This window comes from Paralichthys olivaceus, chromosome 1 (genome assembly GCF_024713975.1).
Source record: "Paralichthys olivaceus isolate ysfri-2021 chromosome 1, ASM2471397v2, whole genome shotgun sequence".
NCBI lineage: Eukaryota > Metazoa > Chordata > Actinopteri > Pleuronectiformes > Paralichthyidae > Paralichthys > Paralichthys olivaceus.
This window is the reverse complement of record NC_091093.1, coordinates 14,457,192-14,483,415: the sequence shown is the minus strand read 5'-3', so window position 1 is coordinate 14,483,415 and position 26,224 is coordinate 14,457,192. Positions and strand designations below refer to the sequence as shown.

Genomic DNA, 26,224 nt, shown 5'->3' with positions numbered 1-26,224 from the left:
TTTAAACGCTCCTGGCTGGAGATGGAGACACTGCACACAGTAAGGGAGGTCCCTGGCTATAAACAGCCCAATGATGCTGTTGTTTGGTTGTGCCAGGATCATTACAAGTCTTTTTTATGGCTGTATATTCATGAACACTTTGCACACTGTTTGAATCTGAGCTACATGTTATATAAACAGCACTCCAATCAAATGCAACCCTCTCAAACGCGTTGAGGTCAGACATTGAATAAGTGCACATTGTGGCATTTTGACCGGTTTTATTGGCTGTTTCTCTGTGCCTCTATTAAAATTCACCACCAGGGGGCAAAATTACACGTTATGGGCATAGAGTATATTTTAGAAAGCTATTTAAGTCTGTGATACCAGTTCTGTGTGGACACAATTGATCAATTAGAGATAGGATATTTAATGGCTATACAACATTGGACAAATGGAACCTATATTAAATTTGCCTGTTTGTAAATCTTAATCATTATTTTCAGACTGAAACCAGATCAGGAAAATGTCATTCTATTAAAGAAAACCCCCACCCCAATTCAAAGAGAAAAATGAACTCAGTATTAATTGTTTAATTGTTTTTATGCTGCCATATTGGCCAGAAGGTTTATGAAGTATAAGGATGAAGTATAATGAGACAGAAACACAGACACAGGAATAAAAGGCTGTATTTTATTTCTGAGACAGTAAAGTGTTGCCTGAAGAGCACTTCTTATCCACATTCTACTTTAGATGAATTAGCAAGTAAATAAAAAACATACACAGGGTCATGCCATACCAACAAGAAAGCTCCAGAGTGTCAGGTGAGGGGTGGAGCAGCATGCAGAGGCAGGATGTAACGTATAAATGCCGCTGTGGAGATCATGTGTTTTTGTTTCCAGCACATCAACACCAGCGTCAGCCCTTATCACCACAAACTCTCTTGACATCTATGTCAGTCTCTTCAGTGTGTGTGGCCCACAATCCTCCACAGCTTATATCAAACCCTTCAGAATGAAAAGAATTAGACCCAAGCTCCTCGGATTTCTGCTGGCATGGTTGTGGACAAGTGGGGACCTTGATTCATATGGCACTTACCCACAGTCAAGTCTTTTTGGTCAGAAGTGTTCAATCTCCTGAAAATTAATCTAAATCTCTCCCCATGTCCTCTGGTTTGCTTGTCAGGATATAGGGCTGCACAGGTAATAATAGTAGGCCTAGCCTTCATGGCTGCTAATAGAATGATTTCGCTGAATTGAAAAATTTCATAAGTCAGAATGTTTCTCACTAGAAACATGGTTAATTGAATTCTCCAATCCTCTTAGTATATTGAACGAGTAGCTGATATGATAAGTGATTTAACCTTTTGAATTGGGACCTAATCTGGAAATGGGCTTCCGCATGGAGTTTATGAGACCAAGTTAAACTGGCACTGAGCAACTGTATGTGAAGAGTTTTCTCCTTTTCCATATAAATGTATTCCTCAAGATCATGAATTCAATAACTAACTGTGAGACATTGTACTGTGCACCCCGTTGTACCTTGCGTTGCAGCTGTTGTGTGTTTTCTTTTTGTATGTCGATATTAAATTAAGTTAAAAAAGTCACATAAGAAGCTGTCTATATTTCAATTGTCAGTAACTTTATTGTAACCACATGCCACACTGACACAGTCATAAAACTGCTTGCTTACCTACGTGCACCCCCTCCGATCATGCTCCACCCAGCGCTCACATGATATCGTACATTTGATTAAACCAACACAAAAACAAATCATGTGATGGCTCCAACACACACTCGACATCAGGCCACAAACCTCCATCATTCCTCCATCCGGCTGTCGCGCGCTTCCAGGTGTGGTGACCGTGGTGACGGAGCAAATGCGGAAGTGCTCATTCAGCAGCGGCAGCAAGCAGCAGGAAGCAGCTGAAGTCCACTGAGCTCAGTCTGACAACATGTCCAACAACGAAGAGATACGATACTGCCACAGGTTCTCCTACATCGTCCTCAAATTCCTCCTGTTCGCTTATGCCATCGTCTGGTGGGTGAGTAACCTCAGTGGGAGTTTACAGAGGAGCGGCGTTTGGACAGACAGGCAGACTGTGTGTGTGTGTGTGTGTGTGTGTGTGTGTGTGTGTGTGTGTGTGTGTGTGTGTGTGTGTGTGTGTGTGTGTGTCATGATTTGAACAGTTGTGTGTCTAGCTTTGTGTGGACAGGTGTTGAACCGGTGGAGTGCTGTTGTTCTGCAGGAGTGGAGTTTCACCTTATAACCGTGTGTGTGCTGCAGGCTGACCACACCCTCCTCTGTGCACCTTCACCCTGATCTTACCTGATACTACACACTGCTCAGTGTACACACACACACACACACACACACACACACACACACACACACACACACAGAGAGAGAGAGAGCAGACAGTGAGGAGGACACAGAGGAACAGGATGATTGGAGCAAAACTGTTGACAAATGTGCGTCTCTATGCGTCCGTGTGTAGAAGAATCTCCAAATGTGTAATGAAAGTTGTGAGTGTGCGCATTGGATCTGCAAATCTGTATTTAGAATGTGTGTGTATGTGTGTGTGTGTGTAAACAGATTTGAAAATGTCTACAAAACATCGGTGTGACTGTATAACCACATGAGTCATGTGTGGGCCACCACATGATAAGTCAGCAAACTGTAGTCAGTAAATTGGAAAAACAGATTCCAATTGATACCAATCCCAATACCTGGACTTTGTGTATTGGTCAATACTGAGTACTGATCTGATAGCAGTGCATTCAAAAATAATAACAACCTAACTGTACTTTAACTGTTGTATGCCATCAACCCTGTATGGAAGTAATGATTGCTGTTATTGTTGAATGGCCAGACTCAGGTTAAACCCCTTGAAAAACAAATACACAGAGAATGAATGTCAAACATCTTTTATTTTCTAGTTTTACTGTTGTTGAGACACATTACTGTATATGCCACTATATATTATGTATATAACCATAACGAGTGGGGTCTGTTTAGTTCAACAGATACTTCTCTCTCCGAGCAGTACCAAAGGTCAGGTTATAGATAAAGGACCAACCCACAGTGCATCGTAGTGTACGCTCAGGGAGTTTCATATCTATTTCTGATGCCCTAGCTAAAGAGGCACCAACATTAACTCTCACCAACTCCAACTCTTTTGCATATTTTACCAGTGGCAAGATGTAAGGACACAATGTGATTTAAGAATGCTTACTTTAGGGTTAATTATCCAATAGGATGCAAACACCTACATGTAACATAGTGATTGACAGAAATTCTAGCCATTCATTGATGTGCTGTTAGAATGGGTGATGCAAGTAGAGGAAGATATATTGGGAGGCTGTGGGAGACATCTTCAGACTTGGGGGAGACAATTGCTCATGTAACTCTGTTAGTGTTTGTATATTGTTCCACCTTGTGGTGTCCTTGATGCATCATGTCTACATTAACATCTTCTGCGTAAGACATCACCTGCTGCCGGAATTCTCTTTTTACCAGCTTCCAGAAAACTTCCATAACAAATGTCAGTTTCAAAAAAAGCACAAATTAATACATTAACAAGAAGTACATTTCAGGAAAAGGAATTTTTATCTGGGTGACACTGATATACTTCAAACACGTTGCAACTGATTGGTAAACAGATTCTCATACTCGCTGCTGCCAGCATTGGAGCCATTTCTGATGTTGTTAGAACATCTCTACACACATTGGGTTGAATGCAATTTAAACAAGGAAGTCAACACAAAAATAAGTGCAGTAAGATTCACATTCTTGCTTAAAGTGTATTCGTCAATTAAGATAAAAATGAGGGCCATCTATGAGGTGCATGGGTAAAACAAATAAATTCATTAATTCGATACTTTGGGTAAGAGGCGAAAAAGAGGAAATAAATAGAAAAGGGAAGTGCCGAGTAAAATGGCTAACCCAGCAATTCCTTGGTACTGGTAATATTGAAAACTTACATCTTTTAATAGACCTGCAGAAGGAAGCTGTAGAATATGCAAAATCTTAATGAGTCATTACTGTGTCCCTAATATGATGACAGCTCAGGATGTCGTCGTGCTTGTGAAATGCACGATTCAAGTGCCACTGCTTTGAAAGTAGAGTACAGTAAAGGTGAGATGAAGGTTGAGTAACTGGAAGTCTTATTTTCTATAACAGACTATACTGGTCATTTTTGCACTCAAGCTTTAAAGGTCCCGTGTGTAAGATTTAGGTGAAAGGGAACTATTGGCAGAAGTTTAATGTAGAATAATCTTCATGATGTTTTCACTAGTTTGTTTTATCTAAATTGTATGAATTTAAATACTTTATATTTAGATCGAAGGGACCCTCTCTACGGAGGCCACCATGTTTTTTACATTAGTCCAGCCTGGACAAACTAAACACCTTTTGAGTTTTTATGACAACTGAAGGCTACCACAGGTTATCTTTCATGTTTGGAAGGAGAAGGTGAGGTGAAGTGAGCTGCAACATGCAAATTTCAACACTAGATATTACAAAATTCTATACACTGTGCCTTTAAGTATAACCATCTTCTCAAAAGTGTTTTATTTTATTAAGTAAGCATTTTAAAAGCCCTATTTCACCCACTGCTTTTAGAGATGTATATGACAATGTACACAACAAGGCTTCCTAGTATATGAAGTTATCTGTTGATCAATTGTGTTTGAGATAGTTGTTAACTGGCGACTTTGTGCTGCCACCAAATGTCTGGATTACTCACAGGGACAATAGGCTGATGTCGAGCGACCAAGGGCCATCAGAAGCCCTAGAGGCTGAAGATGTAGATCCAGACTCCATCAAGGAGAGAGTAGGAAAAATACAGACACCTACACAGGAATAAGAGGCTGTATTTTATTTTTGAGGCAGTTAAGAGGTGAAATGACGTGTTGCTTGAAGAGCACTTCTCATCCTGTCTGCTTTAGATGAATCAGTACATGAATATAAAAACATACATGAGGTTCATTCCAAACCAACTCACCCAGCATTCATATTTTCCCAGTTCATGACTGTGAAAATAAAATCATGTAAAAAGAAAAACTCTTTGCGAAAATCCTCCACTAGTGGAAGAGCTTGTGTCTTTGTCCATCAGAATTTCCTGGTTTTGGTTCCGTTACAGGCAAATCATGAGTGGTTCGGTCTGCTTTAGTTTTTTTATTTCTCCAAGTTTTCGATCAATCAAATTGGAAAACTAACAACGAAAAAACCTATTAACAGGGATGAAAAGTAGAAACCTCACTGCATGTGAGGGATTCCTCTCTCAGGATGGACAGAAGTACAGATAACAATATTTCCAACAATTATTTGTAAAGACAGTGTCTAACATAAGTAGAAATATGAAAATTAATGACTGCCACGAGATGAAGGGAGCAGCAATAACAGTTGTAATGATAGCATTATATAGCCATTAGTAGTAGAATATGTGAGAAGACATATTTTATCCATGTGGTTGATATCCAAGCCACATGAAATAGTTTAATTATAATAATTTTCATAAATTAGTTTGTGTTTCAAAGGCAAAAATATAATGTGACTCCAGGAAATGACACTTGTTCAAATGAAACAAGACGCATTAAGGGCTTACATTATGTCAGAATAAAGACTATTTGCAGCTCCTTCACATATAGACAACATGGCAGATTGTATACAGTATTTGTGTAGACAGATGGCTGATTCACAGTCAGCACGCTAAAGAAAATCACTTATTTGAAATCCTTATTCATGGGGAAAGAAAGAGGGATGGTGCTGTAGAGAGAAGCAGATGAGTTGGTGTTGGTTTTATTATTGAGAATAAAGGAATGTGGTGGGGGTGAGACAGATTAAAAAGTGATATTTACTTTTCTCCAACAATTTGTTTAAAACACAATCTCACAGCACACTGTCTCCGAAGGACGTGTTTACCTCAACATGATACTGATAAGAACAAAGGGCAGTTTACTTCATACTGTCACATCCTCCTATTGTCAAATGTAATCAACTGCAAATGTTCTCACACACACACACACACACACACACACACACACACACACACACACACACACACACACACACACAAACACATACACACACACTCACACACACACACACACACACACACACACACACACACACACACACACACACATTAAAAGTATTATTTGCATCTATTTCCCAATCCATTTTTTTTAAATGACCTGTTCTTCACACTAAATCATCCTCCCAGAGGACAGGATGTCCTTGTGCAGGATATGAGCTGCAAACAGTTAAGCAACGTTGCATATGTTGGAGAAACAGTGTAAGAAAATGTGACTAATTTCCTTCCAAATGTGAATAAAAGTAATTAAAGTCATAGAAACAATAGCTTACTCTAATCTAGCTTTTTTGTGTGCGATCAGATGTGTTGCAGTTGACAAATATTAAAACCAAAACTAAAACCAAGTATGGGAGTGATGTGAAACCTAAACATTTCTATTCCAGATCACAGTGTAGAGACCTGATCACTACTGCGCAGACACTGGCTCCAAATGTGAAAGAGGACATTCCTCATATCCGGGATATTTGTACTTAATTTCTGTACAGTGGGAGGATAGTGCTCTATGAACTAGATTTAAAGTCTCGACCATGTTAGCAGTGCTGTGAGGCTGCACTTAACTGTGTACAGTTTGTATTCTGCTGTCAAAGCTACATTTTAGTTTCAGCTCTGCGTACCCTCATAGCACATTAACAGCTCAGTAAAGATGTTGCCTAATGCCCTGATATTGTCACCAAGTCATCTGCCACTAAGTGCATGTGGATAAACACAGTGCTGCCTGTGTTATTGTATTATCTCAGCCATTTCAGTTAAGATTGGTTTACATGAAGCTGAATGATTTCACAAGTCTCTTTGTAAAGATAATCACTCATCAATTTTGACATATTTTATTGTAGGCATAAATTTAGCCGTGCTTTGTTTAAAAGGCTCTTGGCTGAATGGAAGTGAGGTTTGGGGGTTGGCTGGCAAACAGCCAGCAGCAAGATACCATAACAGACAGCAAGCAGGGACATGTAAGGGAAAGACATGATGGTGAAGGGTAAACACTGCTCAGACCTTCAGAACTCAGATTTCTCTTTTCTTCCTTTGCCTCTTCCTCTCCTCCCTGTCTGAAGAAAGATTATGTGGTGGCTGACCGCAATTAGAAGCAAATGTGTCGAGGAGTGAGGTGTTTCCAAGAGCAACATGTCGCAATTTTACATGTACCTGTGTGTGTGTGTGTGTGTGTGTGTGTGTGTGTGTGTGTGTGTGTGTGTGTGTGTGTGTGTGAGAGTGTGAGTGTGTGTGTGTGAGAGAGAGACAGATAATGAGTGTGTGAGAGACAGATAATGAGTGTGTGTTTTCTCCTGGAAGTCATTAGAGCTTCAGGGAAGGTTTGAGACTAGGTGTTGAGTAAAAACCAACACAGTAAGTTTGAGGTGTGAAGATGGATAAATGGAGCATGGCATCGCTGTGAATGGTGTTTCAAGAGGCGTTATTAATAGGATAAAGTTTTTTATGTTAAAATAAATAAAGTTTGTCTTCCTCTGTGTTGGTGAACCATTGCTTGGTGTTCAGCAGCGAACAGGTTATTGTGAAGCTACATGTGAGGCAGAAAACATGTCCACCCAACATTTCCTGAATACATACAGAATAATGTGTCACTACTTCAGCTGCCTGCTCACCGGCCTACATTCACTATGTGCAATTTAGCAGTAATGGAAAGTATGTAAGTAGCCTTTTTGATGTCAGATTTGCCTTGGGAAGATTGTAGGGACGGACCTGCTCATTTGATTTTGTTGTCATGACTTCAGTCGGTGCTTCAACCTTCAAGATGCATTGATATGGAGAAGAGAAAAGGTGTCTCAAACTCCCAATCCCACGAAATGTTTCCATTTACTGTATCACATCAGATCTCAAGTCTTCTTCATAATCGGCAATAAGTGCAGTAATGCCATGCAAAAAGAAATGAATAATGTAGAAATGTATTCTTGAATTTTAGCAGATAGCATTTTACTGTTTGTTATTATATTGATATCTTTTTAGTGTATAATTTAGTGTATAATTTAACAATTTAACAATTTAACTTTCATGTTGAGCATGAAAGAGATAAAAAACTGAGCAACTGAAAGAATCATAAAGTGACAGATAAAAGTGTGTGTGTGTGTGTGTGTGTGTGTGTGTGTGTGTGTGTGTGTGTGTGTGTGTGTGTGTGTGTGTGTGTGTACATGCTTGGACATCACAGAGTGTTAGTAGATTCATTGTATATCATACAAAGTGTTACTGAGAACCTAATTAAAGAAATCTGTCATTTACAACAATAATACTGAATTAAATGTCTCTCCAGTCTGATGCAAATGCAGATTATAATTAGACAGTAATTACTTTGTGTGGGCTCACAGCAGAAGTTTCATATATCGTGGCTGTAAACATTCCTACAGACAGGCCGATGCTCAGTGGCCAGTTTTTCATAGATAGAGGTTGTCTATGGAAGATTAAACAAGGTAGTCTACAGCCATTCTAACACAACACAGCACTGTGCTGCTATACTTGGGCCAAGTAGTGCTTCAAGCTAAAAGCTTAAGTCAGCATGCTAATATGTTCTGTGACAATGCCACCATGCTGATATATACAGTATATATATATATATATCAAATGATTTTGTCAACCTGTAGACAAAGCTTCATGCCTTGTCTTTCCTCCATTTCGTGTGTTATGCATTTAAAGTCACTGAAATAATAAGAATTCAGAAACTCTACTTGTTTCCCATTATTTCCAGGCTGATGACTAAGCTTCCCCTTTGTTTCCAGTTAATAGGTGGTTTTGTCCTTGCCATTGGTATCTATGCTGAGGTGGAGAGACAACGCTACAAGACACTGGAGGGGATGTTTTTGGCCCCAGCTATAATCCTGATCGTCCTGGGAATTGTGATGTTTATAGTCTCGTTGATTGGAGTCTTGGCTTCACTGAGAGATAATCTAACTCTACTGAAAGTGGTGAGTGGTGTTCTTGCTCACAAGTTATGAATGTGGCCGCTAGATTCTTAGTATAAGACTTAAGACATTAGACTTTAGAATTTATTGTATGTAAATGTTTAATTCTTAGTTTTTCAAAGTGAAACACTATAAGAACTATTGTTTTTTTCACTTTGCAGAATTGTCTTATTTGTAAAGCTGATAGTGTGTGTTAATATTTACCTTTATCTTACCATTGTATCAGTTTAAAACATCAAACATGCAAAAAAATTATCCAAAGACAAACACACACAGTAAATGAAGCCGCACTGCTGTGTGTGTTGCTATCCAATGTCTCTGTTGGCCCTCCCCACATTCATAAAGCATCTCTTTAGCAGTGATGCTCCAGCAGTGATGCAGACAGACATCCCCTTTTTCACTGACGTCATTAAGAGCACACAAACAGAGCACAGATGTCTGCCTCTTTGGCAACAGATATAGTGTACGACAGAGGTGAAATATCCTGATAATTTCTAAACAAATTATTGAATTAGTTAATTTATTTATGTACTATGTTTATTTATGTTTATTGTTAATTTTATCTGACTAGTATGCAGTTAAATATGTGAATATACAGTATAATTGTTCTTTTCTCTGTTATCTGTTTGATCACAGTTCATGTACACTTTGGCAGTCTGTCTGATCCTGGAGCTGCTCGGAGGAATCTTGGCGCTGGTGTTCCGCAACCAGGTGAGCTGTCTGTCGGTGTGATCAATCACAAATTTGCCTCAAAGGCTTTATATTCTATGGAATTTACAACATCCTATTTATTTACAACTGGATACTGAAGACAACCCAATAAATCTGGTGAAAAACACATTAAGACATGCAATAAATGCTTTATTTATTGTACAGAATAGACCAAAGCATTAACATTATAATATTCAAAATTGAGATTACAATTTGAAAAATAGATGATAAAAATATGAACAATATGGATTTGGGGGTAAGCCGAGCCTGTTGAACCATCCATTTACCACCTGACCTAAACCACACAAAGTCCCCTCCACAATGAAGATCTGGAAAGAGGACAGATTATTTGTGCTGCTCCTCTGTAGTGAGGGAACTTGATAGTAACTAAAACTTTATATATGTATCACTGAACAGACACTGGTCTGCTGTTGTTTATAAGGAAATGATACAAACCAAATGACCACTCAACATTAATAAAATAATAATAATAATAAAAAACAGGAGTTGTCTTACCTAAATTTGATAATAAATATCAATATAAAAGACTATATTAAGGTCAGCTGCATATTTTAGACAATTAATGAACTAAACCATGCAGGTGGTACATTATCTTTATTAAATGGGAACTATACACCACACTGAAATCTTATTTGCACATATGTCTGGTCTGGAAATGTACAGGGACTCCATAATCAGAAGGAACCTGCTCTAGATGAGATAGGATTATTGTCTGTGTGATATTAGTATGATTAAATACCGCATGATCTTGTGGTGAGTTCTTCAATAATGGTTCGGTGTCATCTGTCTCAAAGGGAAACTAGTAGATCAACTCCATGTCTATAAATTTTAATGTGGTTTAAAAGGGGCTGTCTTGCCCAATAGCTTCACAGTGAGGGCCTGTTATGTTCAGAGGAGGAAGGAAATAAATTAAATGAAAAGCTCATTCGCCATAATCTTTGATTCTCATGAGGGTAGCAGTCTCATTTCATCAAAGGGACGTGAAGACAGACCACTGTTAGGCCTGAATAAGAAAACACGTCTGAGGCTAATAAACCAGAATCTAGACTGGCTCTCAGTAGAGCACATACCTCAGCAAGGCCCAATAGTCCCCTTCCATTCTGCAGCAGATCTGTCATTTTCATTTGAACATAGTTCTCTTCTAGTGCTATTTTTTAGTGAAAAACAGCAACACCCCTATGAAACCTCATTTAAATCAGCCAGATCTGGATTTTTTTATTGAATCAACAGGCTCATAGGTCACCTAAATATGACTGACTGTTTTTCATCAATATCCATGCATTAAAAATCTGTGAAAATGTCTATATCTCGCAATTTAACATTTTTAAAAAGTCTGCATCCGCCCTAATATTTAATGACTTCATTAAACAAGTTTAGTGGAAATGAGTCCAGCAGTTTTTGGATAATCCTACTGACAAACAAACAAACATACAAATGAACACCTACAAATGAGGTGTAAATGCATAACCTCCATGGCGGAGTTTTATAAAATGAGAGCATTACAAACAATACAGTGTAGTAAAATTATTCCTAAATGAAAATATTTCCATGAGTTTACTGAAGAGGAGTTCCAAGCTGCAAATATGTATTTCCAGTCTGTGGATAGATTGACACATTAACCCTAATGTGACCCCTCTACACCAGATTGTGAGCGACAGATGTTCGCTGATTTGCAACACATCTTGATATTCCACTTCAGTGGATCAGTCACCTTGACTAGTCACAGCACTTCCTCTGCAGAGCTCAGCTGCCTGTCTCACACAGCGGATGGTCCATCAGCTGTGTCATTGACAAAAACAACATGGTAACATGACCCCCCCTCTGTCCCATGAACACACCCTCACTGTGTTATGTATTTTCACTCATGTAGACTGTGGACTTACTGAACAAGAACATCCGGAAGGGCATAGTGAACTACTACGATGACCTGGACTTCAAAAATATCATGGACTTTGTTCAGAAGAAGGTAAGGTTATACAGCTCCTACCTTTCTGTCATTTCACCCTAAACATTTCTGTCAACAAAAGACCAAATTTAAAGGTCACGTTCATATAATGCACATACAGAACAGACAGCAACCATGGTTACTATTACAAGTCTGATTCAGGGTCTGTTAAAACTAGCATCAGTAAACTTGGATGATCACAGCAAGTCGTGTCCAAAATACTGAGCGAAGTGTGCCAAGCGAGCACAGTACACCTGCTCCCAGAGTTCATCATCCTGCCACACACACAGCAGCTGAGCATTTCACTGCCAACTTTTATCAAATACACAGTGATGCAGTGTCTGACTGATCACACAGTGACATTAAGAAGCAGCCAGCAACAAGTCCTCAAATGCTCCTTCAGTCTGCAGGCTTCACTCCTTGTCGCAGAGTGACCAGCACTTGTTCTGGAGCAAAATTGTGACTTTGATAGTTTGAAAAATTGAAGCCCCATAAGTGTATACTTAGCTAGTTGTGGGATATGAAGGTTCAGGAAATGGAAGTTGAAGCAGCTGCGTCAGCTGAAATTCCTCCACTTTGGAACTGGTCAGCTTGTAGTTACATTACTCTGAAGTGTGTGGTGAGGCTACCATTCATATCTGTTTCTTTCTATGAACAAGAGTTGAACATCGCATTTTTTGTCAGAATTAGATCAGCTGTTGGTATTTGACATGAGAGATTTCTCTTTTTTCTTCTCACTGGTTTGTGGGACTGAGCTCAGATGGAAATGAGAAAACTAGACTAGCACCTTGTTTTGCCAAGGCTCTTTATCTGCATTTGTATGTGGATCTGCACCAAGTTGAACACACACATAGATATCAGTCTTCTTAAATTGTCTTAGACATGTTAAAGAAAATGGATCTGTCACTTTGTCGGGATCCGCACCATCATTTATTGGGTTCTTCCTTGACCCATACCACATTCTTCCTCCAAATTTCATGGTAACCTCTCCAATATTTTTTTTTAGTGTTTTTCCTTATAAACAAACAAATCAACAATCAAACTGACAGACCGGGATGCAAACATAACCTCCTCGGCTGAGGTAATTATTAATATATATGTGATAGCAACTGTGAGGTTCTCTGACTGATCTGATCAAACCACTCTGACACGGTCAAGAAGATTTATTTCAGCATAAAAAGCGTCTGTAAAAGTAAAATGTATTATAACAATGAATTGATCATGACAATATGAAAACAATGTGTCAGTGAGAAAGGTGTTGTTCATAGTGATGAACCTGCAGAGAATCATAACCAGAACCTGGAGCCTCCTCTCCTTGGCCATACAGAACTTTATACTATTATCACTCACTCGTTTAGTGTCTGCTAACACATTCAACATTCTCAGTGATTCTTTTTATCTGGGATGTGCTCCCAGGGTCCAAACAAATAATTTCATGTTTAGACATTCATGAATGTCTCAGATGATGAAGAGACTCTGTCATCAGTGCCAATAGTTTCCTTTCTGCCAGGAAGTTGTTGTTGTCATGCAGTTCAAAGGTGGACTCCACTACTCTGCCTGACGTGCATGTGCATATTAACTTCAAATGCAGTTGTACATTGTTATCATTCCAAACAAAAGACAGTTTTGGGTGTGTTCTTTAACCTACCTAACCTACATTTACAGGTTTTATTCCCCAATTCTTTTGTAGAGGTAAAGATTATATCACCTGACCAAGTATATTTTATTGAAGTGTGTAATGTGCATTGTAATATTGTGATTAATCACCTGATATCCAGTCTGTGGACATCACTCGAATGGATAAAGTTTAAGATCAGGGATGTCAACTGTAAACCTAACAGGGCAGATGTGAAGTGTAAATTCAACAGGAAGTGTAAAAAATATGATTATATGTCATATCCTATCATAGAGGAGAGTATTAGTCCATGTATGTTTACTTCTACTGTTGATTAAGATTTTCCCACTTCTTCATCAATATTTCCTAAACAACATTACAGTGTTAGAATGAGCCTTTTCACAAATACAATGAGATAAAATAAAAGGCTAAAAAAAGGACAATCAACATGCAGATAAAACACCGAATTGTAAAAGGTGAATTTTCAAAGCTTTGTATCGGGGGATCACGCCATTTAGTTAGTTTTAAAAGTTTTAAAAAGCATGTAAAAGAAGCTTATACAGAACCCAGTACTTGTGGCCTACCTGTGCGGCAGCAATCTTTAATCAATACATCATTTGTCCTTTTTATAGCAAAATTGTTGAATATTCTCTGGTTCCAGCTTTATATTTATAAGCATTGGTATGGGGCCATAATTGTAGCAGAGCTGTGAGTGGAGAAGTGTGTAGTGTCATCTCAGTCTATGCATCGTTTTGAGATTTGTACAGGAATCTGCAAATGTGTCCTGCGTGTGCCAAATGTGTTAAAAAAATGTTTAAAAAAGGGCACAAAAAAGTGACAGAACCCATCTTAATGCTTTTTGATCCAGCTGTAAAACACATCAGGTTTCCAATAACAGGAAATGAGAAAACTCCCTTATTGTAACAGCAACACAAACCCATGGATTAGTGGCAGTTCACATCATATCCTGTATTAAATTAATTCCAATCTGACCTTTTCTGTCCACTGCACCTCAGTGTTCTAATGGAAATGTGACATTTATTACACCAGAAACAATTCCTAGGTCTTCAACACTGAGAAAGACAGTGAGGAGCTTCCCTAAACGCAATTACATTGTCTATTCAAAACACTAATTATACCTCAGTATTCTAATGGAAATATGACATTTATTACACCAGAAATGACTCCATTGTCTTCAGCACTGAGAAAGACAGCGAAGAGCTTCCCCCCAACACAATTACATTGTCTATTCAAAACACTAATGATAATATTGACTACTGCAGTGCCTTATTGAAATAAGCTGCATTTTTAGTTTTCTTTATTAGAGGAAACCTTAGTGAATCAGCAGTTACAGCACAGCGTCAGTATCAACATGTTTTTACAGCGCTGCAGACAACAAAGCTGTTCCGTCATTTGGACAGACACCAACCTCAGAGCTGTGTGGCAGTTTGACACAAAAGGGCTTGAGGTAGTTATTATCACACTGATGTTTGTCCAAGTGCTCATGTTTGCAGCAAGTTAGGTTTTAGTTATTTGATGCTGTAAAAACTGGGGTGAAACATTAAGATTGACAGCTGTGAGTGACTCACTATTGTTGAACTATGTGTATCATCGGGACATCTCTACCACAGCTCCATCCCCTGATTGCTCCCACGTAGACTCTGGGTATTTACACTTAAACAGTGCAGTAGGGATGGAGTTAAGGGTCTTCAAACCATAAGATAACAAACTCTGAATTGATTAGAAAGAAAAAATTACAATGTTAGTATATATAGAATAATAATAAATTTAAATGTTTCACGTGATTTTCACAAATCCTGTCCATCCTGTGTTCACTAAAAACCATATAAAACCATATAAACAGTCAAAGAGCAGCCTATGCTTGGGCTAATATTTTTCCTCTGCTGCCCCTAAAATTTGGTAAAACAGCTCCTTTCTTTCTTTAACCACAGGACTGTCACGTGACTCTGATTAGTGGAACCCTGCAGCCTTAGGGAAAAAATGAATTAGAAAACCAATGAATTGAAGAGGCGATCAAATGTAGTGATCAAGTTATTTAAAATGCACCAGTCAATGTTGCCCTGTCAAAACTGACCAATCAGTAACTCAACCTGTCTACTATTGACCCCTGGATTTATCTGTTGGACCTGGAGAAGCCCTGATTGATCAGTTTTCAGTCTGTATCCACCCATCAGATAGGAGGCTGGCTTAAAGTTGGCAGGAACAGTCCATGCTCGTGTGGAGCGATTGATTGTTTGGTCAGGTTGTGTTGCTGTAGGTCCTCTGCTGCTTCACAGGCGCGTCACGACAAGATAAGAGTTCCTCCTTATCGTCACATGGCCACCAGCAGTCTGCCAGTGTTCGACTGACTGATTACTTCCTGGTTGTTGTGGTTGTCCACTGTGCCCTTTTCAATCTTGGAGGGATGCTAACACCTTCGGCTGTGAACACTAGGTTGTTTATTAATGTAACGTCTTACTACTCTAGGAACCGTAGAGGTTATTTATATAACATTTCAACTTTTAACTCAATGAAAATAAAAGAGTAACATATTGGACTCTTAAAGAACTCTAGTGTATGGATGCTGGCTTCATGCAAATCATATAATGTCAGGCTGATTTTATGCTGAAGCAGTTGCTGCAAAGTTTATACCTCCATAGTGGACCATTGTGCATGTAAAACTTTGTTTGCTGAAAACAGGAACTTCATCAGGTACCGAAACATAACAGGTAGGCATTAAAAACTCTATATCATTATTGTTAATTCTGCTTTAATCAGCACATAATAATGTTAAGACAAATTATAAAAGTGTACAGAATAATAATTTTGAATTAGTTACTATGCCCTGTTTCCATATGCTGTTGTTGGCAGTATTCTGACCTTATGTTGAGAAAATAAATATTTGACATAGAAGGGGAATGAAAGAGCCTTCAAGTTTCATAAAACTATTCAAAAGAAACATGATTTAACATTTATACATGTCTGAGTGCGTTATGATAATGAAGGCAGGGAGCAGAGGATGGACTGACTTGTGTCTTGTTGTCAGCTCAGCTGTCTGCCACTGCAGCTGGTCATCACTGTCTACAAAATCAGTCACTTCTTTGAGCCATATAAAACAGGATAACATATCTGTGTAGAGTAGCACAAGTAGATATTAACTGTAGTATACATTCTGTATGTCCACATTATACATCAGTAAGTGAAACCTAAACGATTCATGGACTGCTTTTCATAAAACACTTTTCAGTGCTTTACATTACAGGTCACATTTACCCCTTCACACACACACTGGTACAGTGAGCCTCTATCACACATATATTCACACACTGATGGTAAAGTCTGGGATCAGTATCTTGCACAAGCCGACCTCAACATGCAGTCTGAAGGAGCTTGTGATCGAACCACTGACATTTAGATTTGTGGGAAACCCAGTCGACCTCCTGATCCACAAATCCTGTAATAATAGAAAAGATACACAGTTCTTCAAAAATAACTGCAGAATAAAAACTCATTTTTAGGATACTACTACATGTATGCACTGACTGGTACACTGTTAGATTATACTGTAACACTGGAGGGCTGGGATATAAATCATATTGTTTCAGGGTCAAACAGAAATGGTGTTTGAATGAGACAGAGATAAAAATAAAGGAAAACGCTAGAATAATAGGTCACAATTCTTGATGTACTTTATATATTTTGCTTTAATATTAGTCCACAGTCATCCCCTCTGGAAAGTGACTGCAGGGAGTTTATAGTGGGAGAGGGTGGAGGTGCTTTAGTCCACTGCTGCAGTCTTGTTGGTGTTGACCGGTGTTTTGAGAGGTCGGAGCTTCAGGTTGATCTTGTGAGAAATTGAAAAACTGAAATTGACATGAATCCTCCCAAAGTGATTATTCACTGCAGGACTGATGGATTGTACTTTACTGTAGAGCTGCACCATGACTCCACCTGTCTGAACTTGTAATGTTTTGTGGATATATACTTAGCAGCTGCAGATATCAATCTCATCATAATTGCTTTGCCTCCCTGCGACCCTTGTGTGGGCCCTGACCCAGAGTTGGTGTTCTCTGGTGTTACACCATCAGGAGCAAATATTGACTTCCTGGCAGCCTGACATCATGATCACACTGTCTGCCAAAGAGCCCACTAATTCTTATTCATTTATTCACCTTTTCTATTATCTCGTGTCTCATCCTCTCTTACTGTCCCTCTTGAGTCTGCCCCTTTGTCCCGTTTGTCCTCCTTTTCTCTCTTACTACCTTTTGGATTCACTCCCTCTCGCCCAATAAAGTTTCTGTCTTGGTAAAGGACCACAGAGCACAGCTGATAGTGACTCTTGGGTTTTTGTTAGTCTTTACTTTCTGCAGCAGCTCCCTACCCAGTGAAAATACAAATCAAATAGAAATTACTGATTCCAGATTAAAACATTTTATACTGTTACTGTTATTATAAATGTGCTACAAAGCAGCGATGGGTATAATTATTAAGCAGCAGGACATTGCTAAAGAAATGAAAGTAGTGGAAAACATGAATTGATTGTGTCCTGTCTCTGCATCGATGCAAAGTTGTCCATCGCGATGCATCTAAGAATCAAGAAATGACCTCACCTCTACATCACTAATAACATTGGTCACAGCTGCATCCTGTAAATGTTCTTTGGTACAGCTTTGCCTTTACTGCCATGAGGAGTTCAAAACTCCACCATGACAATTGTCTTTGTGTTTTGCATCAGAATGAATTATCTGTTTGTATTTTGATGTTTATTTCAATAAAATTGAAATTACCATGGATACTGGACAGAGCAGTTTTTATAAACAGCACGACACAGAAACAGTCAATTATACCAAATAATGAAGTTGTTTGAAACTGTGTTTGAGTCATTGTGATTCAGAAGCTCTCAACCAAAATCAAAAATAATTATCTTTCTATAGATAGCTTATCCAGCCTCGTTTATTGGCCCTTTGAAATAATAAAGTTTGGTTTTCTTGAAGGTTTGTTCAGTAATGGCTGGAATAGAGGACAATAAAAGTAATTGGTTGGTGTCACATTATTTTGTGCCTGTAAACCAACAGCAGGAGGTCGGCGTGAATCAGTGGAAGCTCTAGGTGTAATTCATTCTGGGGGAGTGTTTATTTTAAGTTTTGAGACCCTTTGTGTCTGAAAACTATGAATTAGGAGTTTAATGTTTGTTAATGTGACAGTCATTGATGATAAGAATTGTTCACAAATAAATCATTTACAAATTTATATTGTCTGAATTAGTGATTCAGAGCAAATCTTTAGCCTAACCACCACCTGTCCACAGATTTATGTAAAGTTAAAGGGAGACAAACACACAGACTCATAATTACATGCAAATCATCATTAATTGTGGTTCATTTCATTGCAAAATGTTACTGGCATTGCCTGAGCACAGCAGAAATAATGTTTTTTTACAAAGTTGTTTACATTTTATCCCTCTCCCTCACCCCTGCCCACCCCATCTCCACCCCACTCTTCACCTGATACATTTTCCTCCATCTCATTCTTTATCTCTGTTTTTTCTTCCTTCTTCTCTGCACTTGTCTCATCTCTGGCAGTTTAAGTGTTGTGGAGCTCAAGCGTACAACGACTGGGAGTTCAACATGTACCACAACTGTTCTGCACCTGGTCCAATGGCCTGCGGTGTCCCGTATACCTGCTGCATTACTACTATGGTAGGTACCACAGTTACTTAAACTCTGCTGCTATCACAACGCTAACTGCTGCTGACAATATCTGGCACCATCCCTGGCACTAATACTGTTAACTACTATATAGAATCACATCGCAGCGTCCATGACTGTTATCCATTCTATTTCAACTTGCGTTCAGCTATCACAACTAAACCAGTTCTATTACTACTGCTGCTAGTATACAGTCATTGTAAACGGTATGACTATATTGTCCTTATATTGTTTTCATCACAACACAGCACTAGAAACCTAGTAAACAAGGCCTTAACGTCCTCATGAGCTCAATGTCCAGATTTTGTGATATATTTTTAATATTTCACTTAACATCAAAAAGGAAGTGCACCAGTGCAACAGTGGTTATGTTTACAAATCTGGCTATTAACCTTATTCTGGCATTATTTTGATTATGATCTTGACATGAGTTGCTATTAGAATATTACATTTATATTCCCATTAGTCTGATTATGTCCACTTTGTCATACGATGTTTCCGCCAGAATTTTAAAGTCCCAAATGCACAATGCTACTATTTCTAATTTTTTAAAAGCTTCATCTCTTTATTATTTTCCCATCCTGTTTACACTCAAACCTAGAGCATGGTTGGTCAAGCAGTTGGTAATTGCTGTAATTTATATAATGTGATTAAGCTGTTTAAATGTCTACGTAATGTGACTAGGGTCAAAACACTCCACGCATCCTAATCAGTACTATTTATATTTATTTTTTTCTTATTCCGATTATAACCTAATTCAGGTTTAAGTAATCAGAAAGTGCATTTTATTTAACAGTGCTTATTCAGACTATTGTCTTAATCTGGTTAATATTGGTATAATGGTGTCCATGTAAATGTGTTGTGTTTTAGGAGTGCAAAGCTACATCAGTGCAGTTTTAAATGTTACAATGCAATTTTCATGCATATTAATTGCTGTAGTTTTCCTTTGTGTGGTTCTTACCTACTGAATGAAAACTGTTGTAATCCCTGTTAACTGTAGCTGTCAATACAATACCACCCAGAGCCCATGGATAACAGCATCTGATGGTTATTTATACAGCATCTGTGTGACATTACCTAAACTGCTTGGATAAAGCCAGGATCTATATATTTATCACAGGACTGTGTTGCCCTGCACACTCAGTTCAGTTTGTCTGTCATTATAGTGCAGAGTTACATTTTAAATGCCTCTCATCATCCTTATGATGGTGATTAAATCCGCTGCCACACACACACAAACACAGGCGATTTTCTCCTACACAAAACTTCATGTGTTCCCCTGTAATTTATACTACACTCTCCCAGAGGTCATCGAGAACAAACACAGGTTTTTATTCAGAAAACAACTCACCGATCCTCTATCCTGTGTCCTCAGCATTTAATTCAGTTACCAGAGCTATGCATTAAGATGTTTTTCTCACCTGACTCACAATTTTGCATTATTCTAAGTCAGTTTTAATAAAAAGTTAAATTAATTTCTTCTTTCAGTGGTTGTAATTTGTTTTTAATTCCATGATTTCAGTAACGTATTGTGACTAATGATGTTGCAGTTCTTGCTGCTTGGGCTCAAACAATGTTAAGCAACCTAATGGCAGCCAATAATATCTTTACTGTAGTCAGGCCTGCTTTTATCACAGTCAAGATATTGGAAACGCAAAAACTAATTCTCAGAGGGGTTTCTATTTATGCACTTTTTTATTCACATTTAGTTTAATTTATCTGTCAATACTATTACAATGGGTAGATCCACTGCCACCAGGGTTTATCATTTCTACATAAATGTATCCAGAAAATACCTCATATTAGTTAGAGAAGTTAAATTTGGTCTTGACACGTGGTGATGGAGGGAAAGTCTGGCAAATGACACAACTCTGTGTGCCAGAGATGACACATGGTCGGGACAGAAGCTCAAACAGATCATATCTTTTCGCACCTGATTGACAACTGTGATTTATTTATAAATACTTATTCTGCTCCTATTATTAGTAAATCAGAAACATAGTAACATAGGAAATATTGGAATTACACAATTCTTATATAAACAGTAAAATGCACTCGCACTCTTTCGACTGTGCTCAATTGGTTCAAATGGAAAATAGATACAAGTGATGTTTTTAATATATTCAGTTACACAGTCATTCTGATAAAAGTGTCCTTTAAATAGTAATTTAAATCATATTCAGTTCATGTTTGGCGTCCATGTGTAAGTGCATTGTTCATTATCATTGACCAAACAACATGAGCTCCAGTGACGAGTCAAACTCATTCAGCTTAAAAGTTCAGTTGTTTAGTCCATGATGTTTTAGTCATGTTTTTGAAAACAACCCAGTATATTTTCCTCCTTTCTAACTCTTGTCTTTGTCTCTCTGCCTCTCTGTCCTGCAGCCTAATGAAGTGGCCAACACTATGTGTGGCTGCGATGTGCTCAAAAAAGAGGTAAGACGGATTCACATCACTGAATTAAGATGAGGCAGATGTTAATTTCCATACAGGTTAAATAAGTCCACATATAATTGTGGGGACATTCATACATTTTCAGTTAAAAAGTGTCACACATGTCACCATACGCTTAGAGCTGCCCCTCTCTTTTAAAGTCTGTTTAAATTGTTGCTTGCTTTAAAAGCCAGATCTGGTGGTGTGTTGTTTTCTCTGGCAGCATGATGTTTTCCCTGCGGTGACTCAAATAACATTATCCATCATATTTGTGCAGCTGTCGGGTTTAATAACTCACCACACAGGTCAAATAAATGATTGTTGTGTTTTCTCAAGTGTGTAACTGTTGTAAAGCTGTGAAAACGTACCTACCTGATAAGAAGTGTTGTGTTTCTCGTAGCGTTTGGACTTGATCGAAGTCATTCACATCAGAGGCTGCACTGATGCTTTCTTCATCTGGCTGTTAGACAACTATAAGATCATGGCTGGACTGCTGTTAGGGATCCTACTGCCGCAGGTACTCACACGCATGCACGCACACGCACATGCACCGACGAACCATTTTAGACTACAGGGCTATTGCTTACATATTTCATCTGGGGTCCCACGCATGTGTCATGCATGCACGCAAAAAAGCAGTAGTGCATTGGCTCATGGGTATGCCTGAGGAGCAAGAGTTGTTGTCCCTGAGTGCATTGTTACATACAAGATCATTACTTACATAAATAGGCAGGTTTACTGGTCTCCCTGAGGAGAAAGGGCTCTATATGTGATATGAAGGGAAAGGATTAAGTCCACCTCATTATTTATTGTACTGGTTTAAGGGCTACTCTCCTCTGTTGTGTCCCTGATGATTTCTTCTGGATGGATAATTATAGCAAACATTTAAGAAGGGAACCTTGATGGGTATCAAAGTAGACGTGTTGTGTCATTTCTACCTTTGACTTTCACCGAAATATTTGCTAAAAGTCTCACAGTGACTCACAGTTCCAGAATGTTTGTGAATATCAGAAGCACGAAAAACCTTTATCCATATTCAACAGCCTGTCTGATGAAAATAACTCTGACGCAGGAGAAAATGTAAATTGCTCTACCTCGGGTTCGTCTGGCAGCTCTACGCTGTTCGCAGTGAGAAAATAAGCAGTGCATTTTTCACAAAATGTTTTGCATGCTTTTTAATTGAGGTTTCAAATAAAAAGGAATTCTTGATACATGAACCTAAAATATATCTATATCTTACATATCAGTGTGAATTACATGTGATTTTGACTTCAGAGTTTTTCTAGCATTAAAAACATTTTCCAGAAGATATTGTGACACATTCAGACTTACTTAAGATCCATTAGAGGATGTGGGTGTGAGGGACACGAAAGCTATTATCCATCACGTTGTCACTTCTGTCTTAACCTTTTCATTTTTATTCACATAATACATTAAAAGGCAGACACACACTCACTGGCAGCTATCAATGGATGTAAGAGGGTATCTACATACATACAGGACTTACATAAGCATGAAAGGCTTCATTGACCTATTGTATGTCTACTCACACAAAAAATGGATCTTGGTCATGGATAATAATATAGTCATAGGAAGATTGTATTGTCTGTTAGCATTGCAGCACAAACATGCTGCTAAATGCAGTAGAATTGCATACCTCTGGCCAACAGTCCTGTTATGAAACCACCTTTAAATCAGCCACATCTGGGTGATGATGTTAATATGAATCTCTCCAGCTCTGTGTATGCATGTCTTTTCTTTGGTTCTACACCAACTGTGCCAGAGTTATTCCCTGGGAAATGGGTGAAAACGTCCTATCTCATAATGTTAAAGAGAGTGGGGGAAAAAATCCTGGATCCACTCCAAAATCTTATGGTCTCTTTCTTGGCTCATGTCCAATTTTGTGGAATCCTGCAAGCAAACAAAAAAACAAACGGACAGGGGGGGGGAATATTTTTTTCTGGAATTATGTCTCGTAGCATTGTTTCTTTGCATCTCTTCCTTTTTTGGGAACGACTTAGACTAAGACATGGGGGTATGATGCAAGTGATGAAAACATCAACTAATGACAAGCACCAAGGGTGACATTCCATCCTTTCCAGCACTTAGCTTATCTCTCTGTCTCTCTCTCTCTAGTTCTTTGGTGTGATAGTCAGCTGGCTGTACATCACTCGTGTTGAAGATGCCATCAGTGAGTACGGCCACTACATGGACGGGCTACTGGGCTCACAGGAAAGAGCAGCCAAGAGGCAGGGCCGTGTGTCCAAATGGTTTAAGTGCATGCCAGAGATCGACTGATGGAGATGAGCGGAGAGCAGCAAATGGACTCCAGTCACTCACAGCTGGTCAAAGCACTGGAGTCGATGCAGATACTGCTGCAGCCACTTCAGGAGTCTGCATTCGAACTGCCAGCTCAATACAAGTGCTTACAAGTTTTTTTATTGGGAAGAAGGAATTGTTCAGCCTCCTTATTGTTTGGAATTTAATATTCATGTTGGTTTTTTTTCAGTTTTTGTTGTTCAAGGAAGTGAATAATTTTGAATGAATTTGTTATTGTTATCAGTGTACTGATGCCCGAGTGGGAAATAAGAGCTCGTTAAGTGATGTGCTGCACTGTGCCACAGACATTCTCAGGGATTAACATAGAAACCATCATAACCACTTCTGCTCCTAGTGTTATTATATATCCTGAAATTCATCCGTACACAAACCCAATCTACAGCCCTAACTTTACTACCTATGTTCATTGATGGTTTCCTACCACCAACTATTTATGACTGTTCTATACAAACTCTGCTCCTTTAATACTAACACCACTGTCTGTCATCTGAAAGCAGGACACTTTGCCCTAGTGGTGTATTTGAACACACCCTGAGGTTTGAAATGGAACTCTGCATTATACCCTGCCTGCATATTCCTCTATGACCATAAGTGCTCACTGAACCTTCATGATGTCTCAACAAAGGTCTTTATAGACATTCCCTTATTTTCTTCATCAAACCTTTAACTTTGACTCAACATTTAAACTCAGGTCCACTGCTGAATGTTGAGATAGAACTAAACATTATCCATTGTGAACTGATTTTAAAAAATAGATGCTAATGAAGTGCCTAGAGTTGCACACTTTGAGACGCACAATGCCTCCTGGGTTTGTATTCTGTCAACATGAGGGAAGGATTTAAATTCTTCTACATTGGTCAGACAGGACGTGCTTTAAAATGAAAAACCTTGTGACTTGTGACATGTGACTTGAACAACACAGTATGACACATTTAAACTGGCTTTGTTCCCTAAACCTGATCACTCACAGGACTGAAACAACTGTTTATATGCTGTCAGAGTGCTGCACTACCACCTCCCCACAGCCTACTAACTAAAGTGACTACATTTGAAGACATGTTGCACTGAATATAGTCCAGGTAGCTGTTACATTGTTCTCAAAATCAGAATAAAATGAGTAATCCCCAGGACAAAACATTAGCATATATACTTTAATAAAGGTTTTCCATTAGATTACAGAACATGCTACAACTTCCTGTAAACTCCATAGTGGTTGTACGATTTATAGATACATATTTATCATGACATAAGTGGAAGATGTGAAATGAATGTGCTTGTGAACTTAAAGGTTTGATGTGAAGTTGCAAACTGAGACCAAAGAGCTCCTCCTTCTTGAATTTTAATTCAAATCTCTCTGCCTTTTTCTCCGTTTGTGGCTGCACACGACTGCACTTCAACTTCTTAATGACATTATTAATACTTCACTTGCATCACTGCTAAAACACGATTTCAAGCATTTCAGCTTTCAGTGATTGCTTTTTTCTAACAGGATATGAGGTCAAACAGGATTTACAGAGGATTTTACATAGGAGCTTACTTTGCTTTGTAGGGTCGAAAGAGCGTTAACACTTTATTCTTATCGGCATATTTAGCATTAGACCAAATCTAATAATCCAGGTTAATTTAACTGGTTAATACAGTTCATACTTTCCATGAAAGACTACATAGAATGTTTGTTTGGTCTTGATTAGAAAGGAGGTACTGAGGTGTCAACTCATTCCCTGTTTGAACTGGTGGGTTGAAGGTAAATTAATGTTTGTGTTGGATTGGTTAAGGTTTGTTTTATTTAACTATAGTTACTACCTGCTTCTCACTGTAAAGCTGCATTCACACCGTCAGATTCTATTGTTTTCAATAAACAGTGGAAAACATTCAACACACAGCAACACACTCATTTCACTGTCGTGAGACGAAAATGGGTTTTATGCTTTGTGAGATAATTAATTTGGAATTAAAATCTACTTTATAAAACAAACACACGGTGCCTCATTAATGCAAATGTGATGATGATGATGAGTTAAATGGAGCATTTTTACTATTTAACGAGGCGTCAGACACATTAAGTAGCCTCGTTATTTTCAACTTTTTCTGAATCTTAAGCAAACTGTATAATACCAATGACATAGAATATACATTTTCATGTGTGCAGCATGTAAGATGAACTAAATATTACATGACATAAAGAATATTTTAAAAAGAGACTTTAATGATTCTTGTGGAATAACTACAGTCTATTTTCACTCGGTCTAAACATTAATGTGCCAGCGTTTTCTCTTTAGATGTCAATGGAGACGTTGAAATCACGGAGAGGAGAAAGATTGTCAGCGTTGCACAAAACCACATTTATCAAAACAGTATGTTTAAACATTTGGCCTGTTGTGGGGGATGGAAAATAAAATGATGTAATTCTGTTGTAGAGGCGTTTTGTTGTTTATCTTTAGGCTGACTGGAGCGCTGAGCAGATCA

General features: G+C 38.4%; 1 protein-coding gene across 1 annotated transcript; it reads left to right on the top strand.

Annotated features, from left to right (window-relative positions):
• Positions 1-1,604: 1,604 nt before the first annotated feature.
• tspan15 (tetraspanin 15) lies at positions 1,605-25,959 on the top strand. Its single transcript, XM_020098949.2, has 8 exons — positions 1,605-2,023; positions 8,803-8,988; positions 9,622-9,696; positions 11,588-11,683; positions 18,860-18,976; positions 21,371-21,421; positions 21,819-21,935; positions 23,555-25,959. The coding sequence occupies exons 1-8, from the start codon at positions 1,934-1,936 to the stop codon at positions 23,714-23,716; spliced, it is 894 nt and encodes a 297-aa protein (XP_019954508.1). The 5' UTR covers positions 1,605-1,933; the 3' UTR covers positions 23,717-25,959.
• Positions 25,960-26,224: the final 265 nt, after the last annotated feature.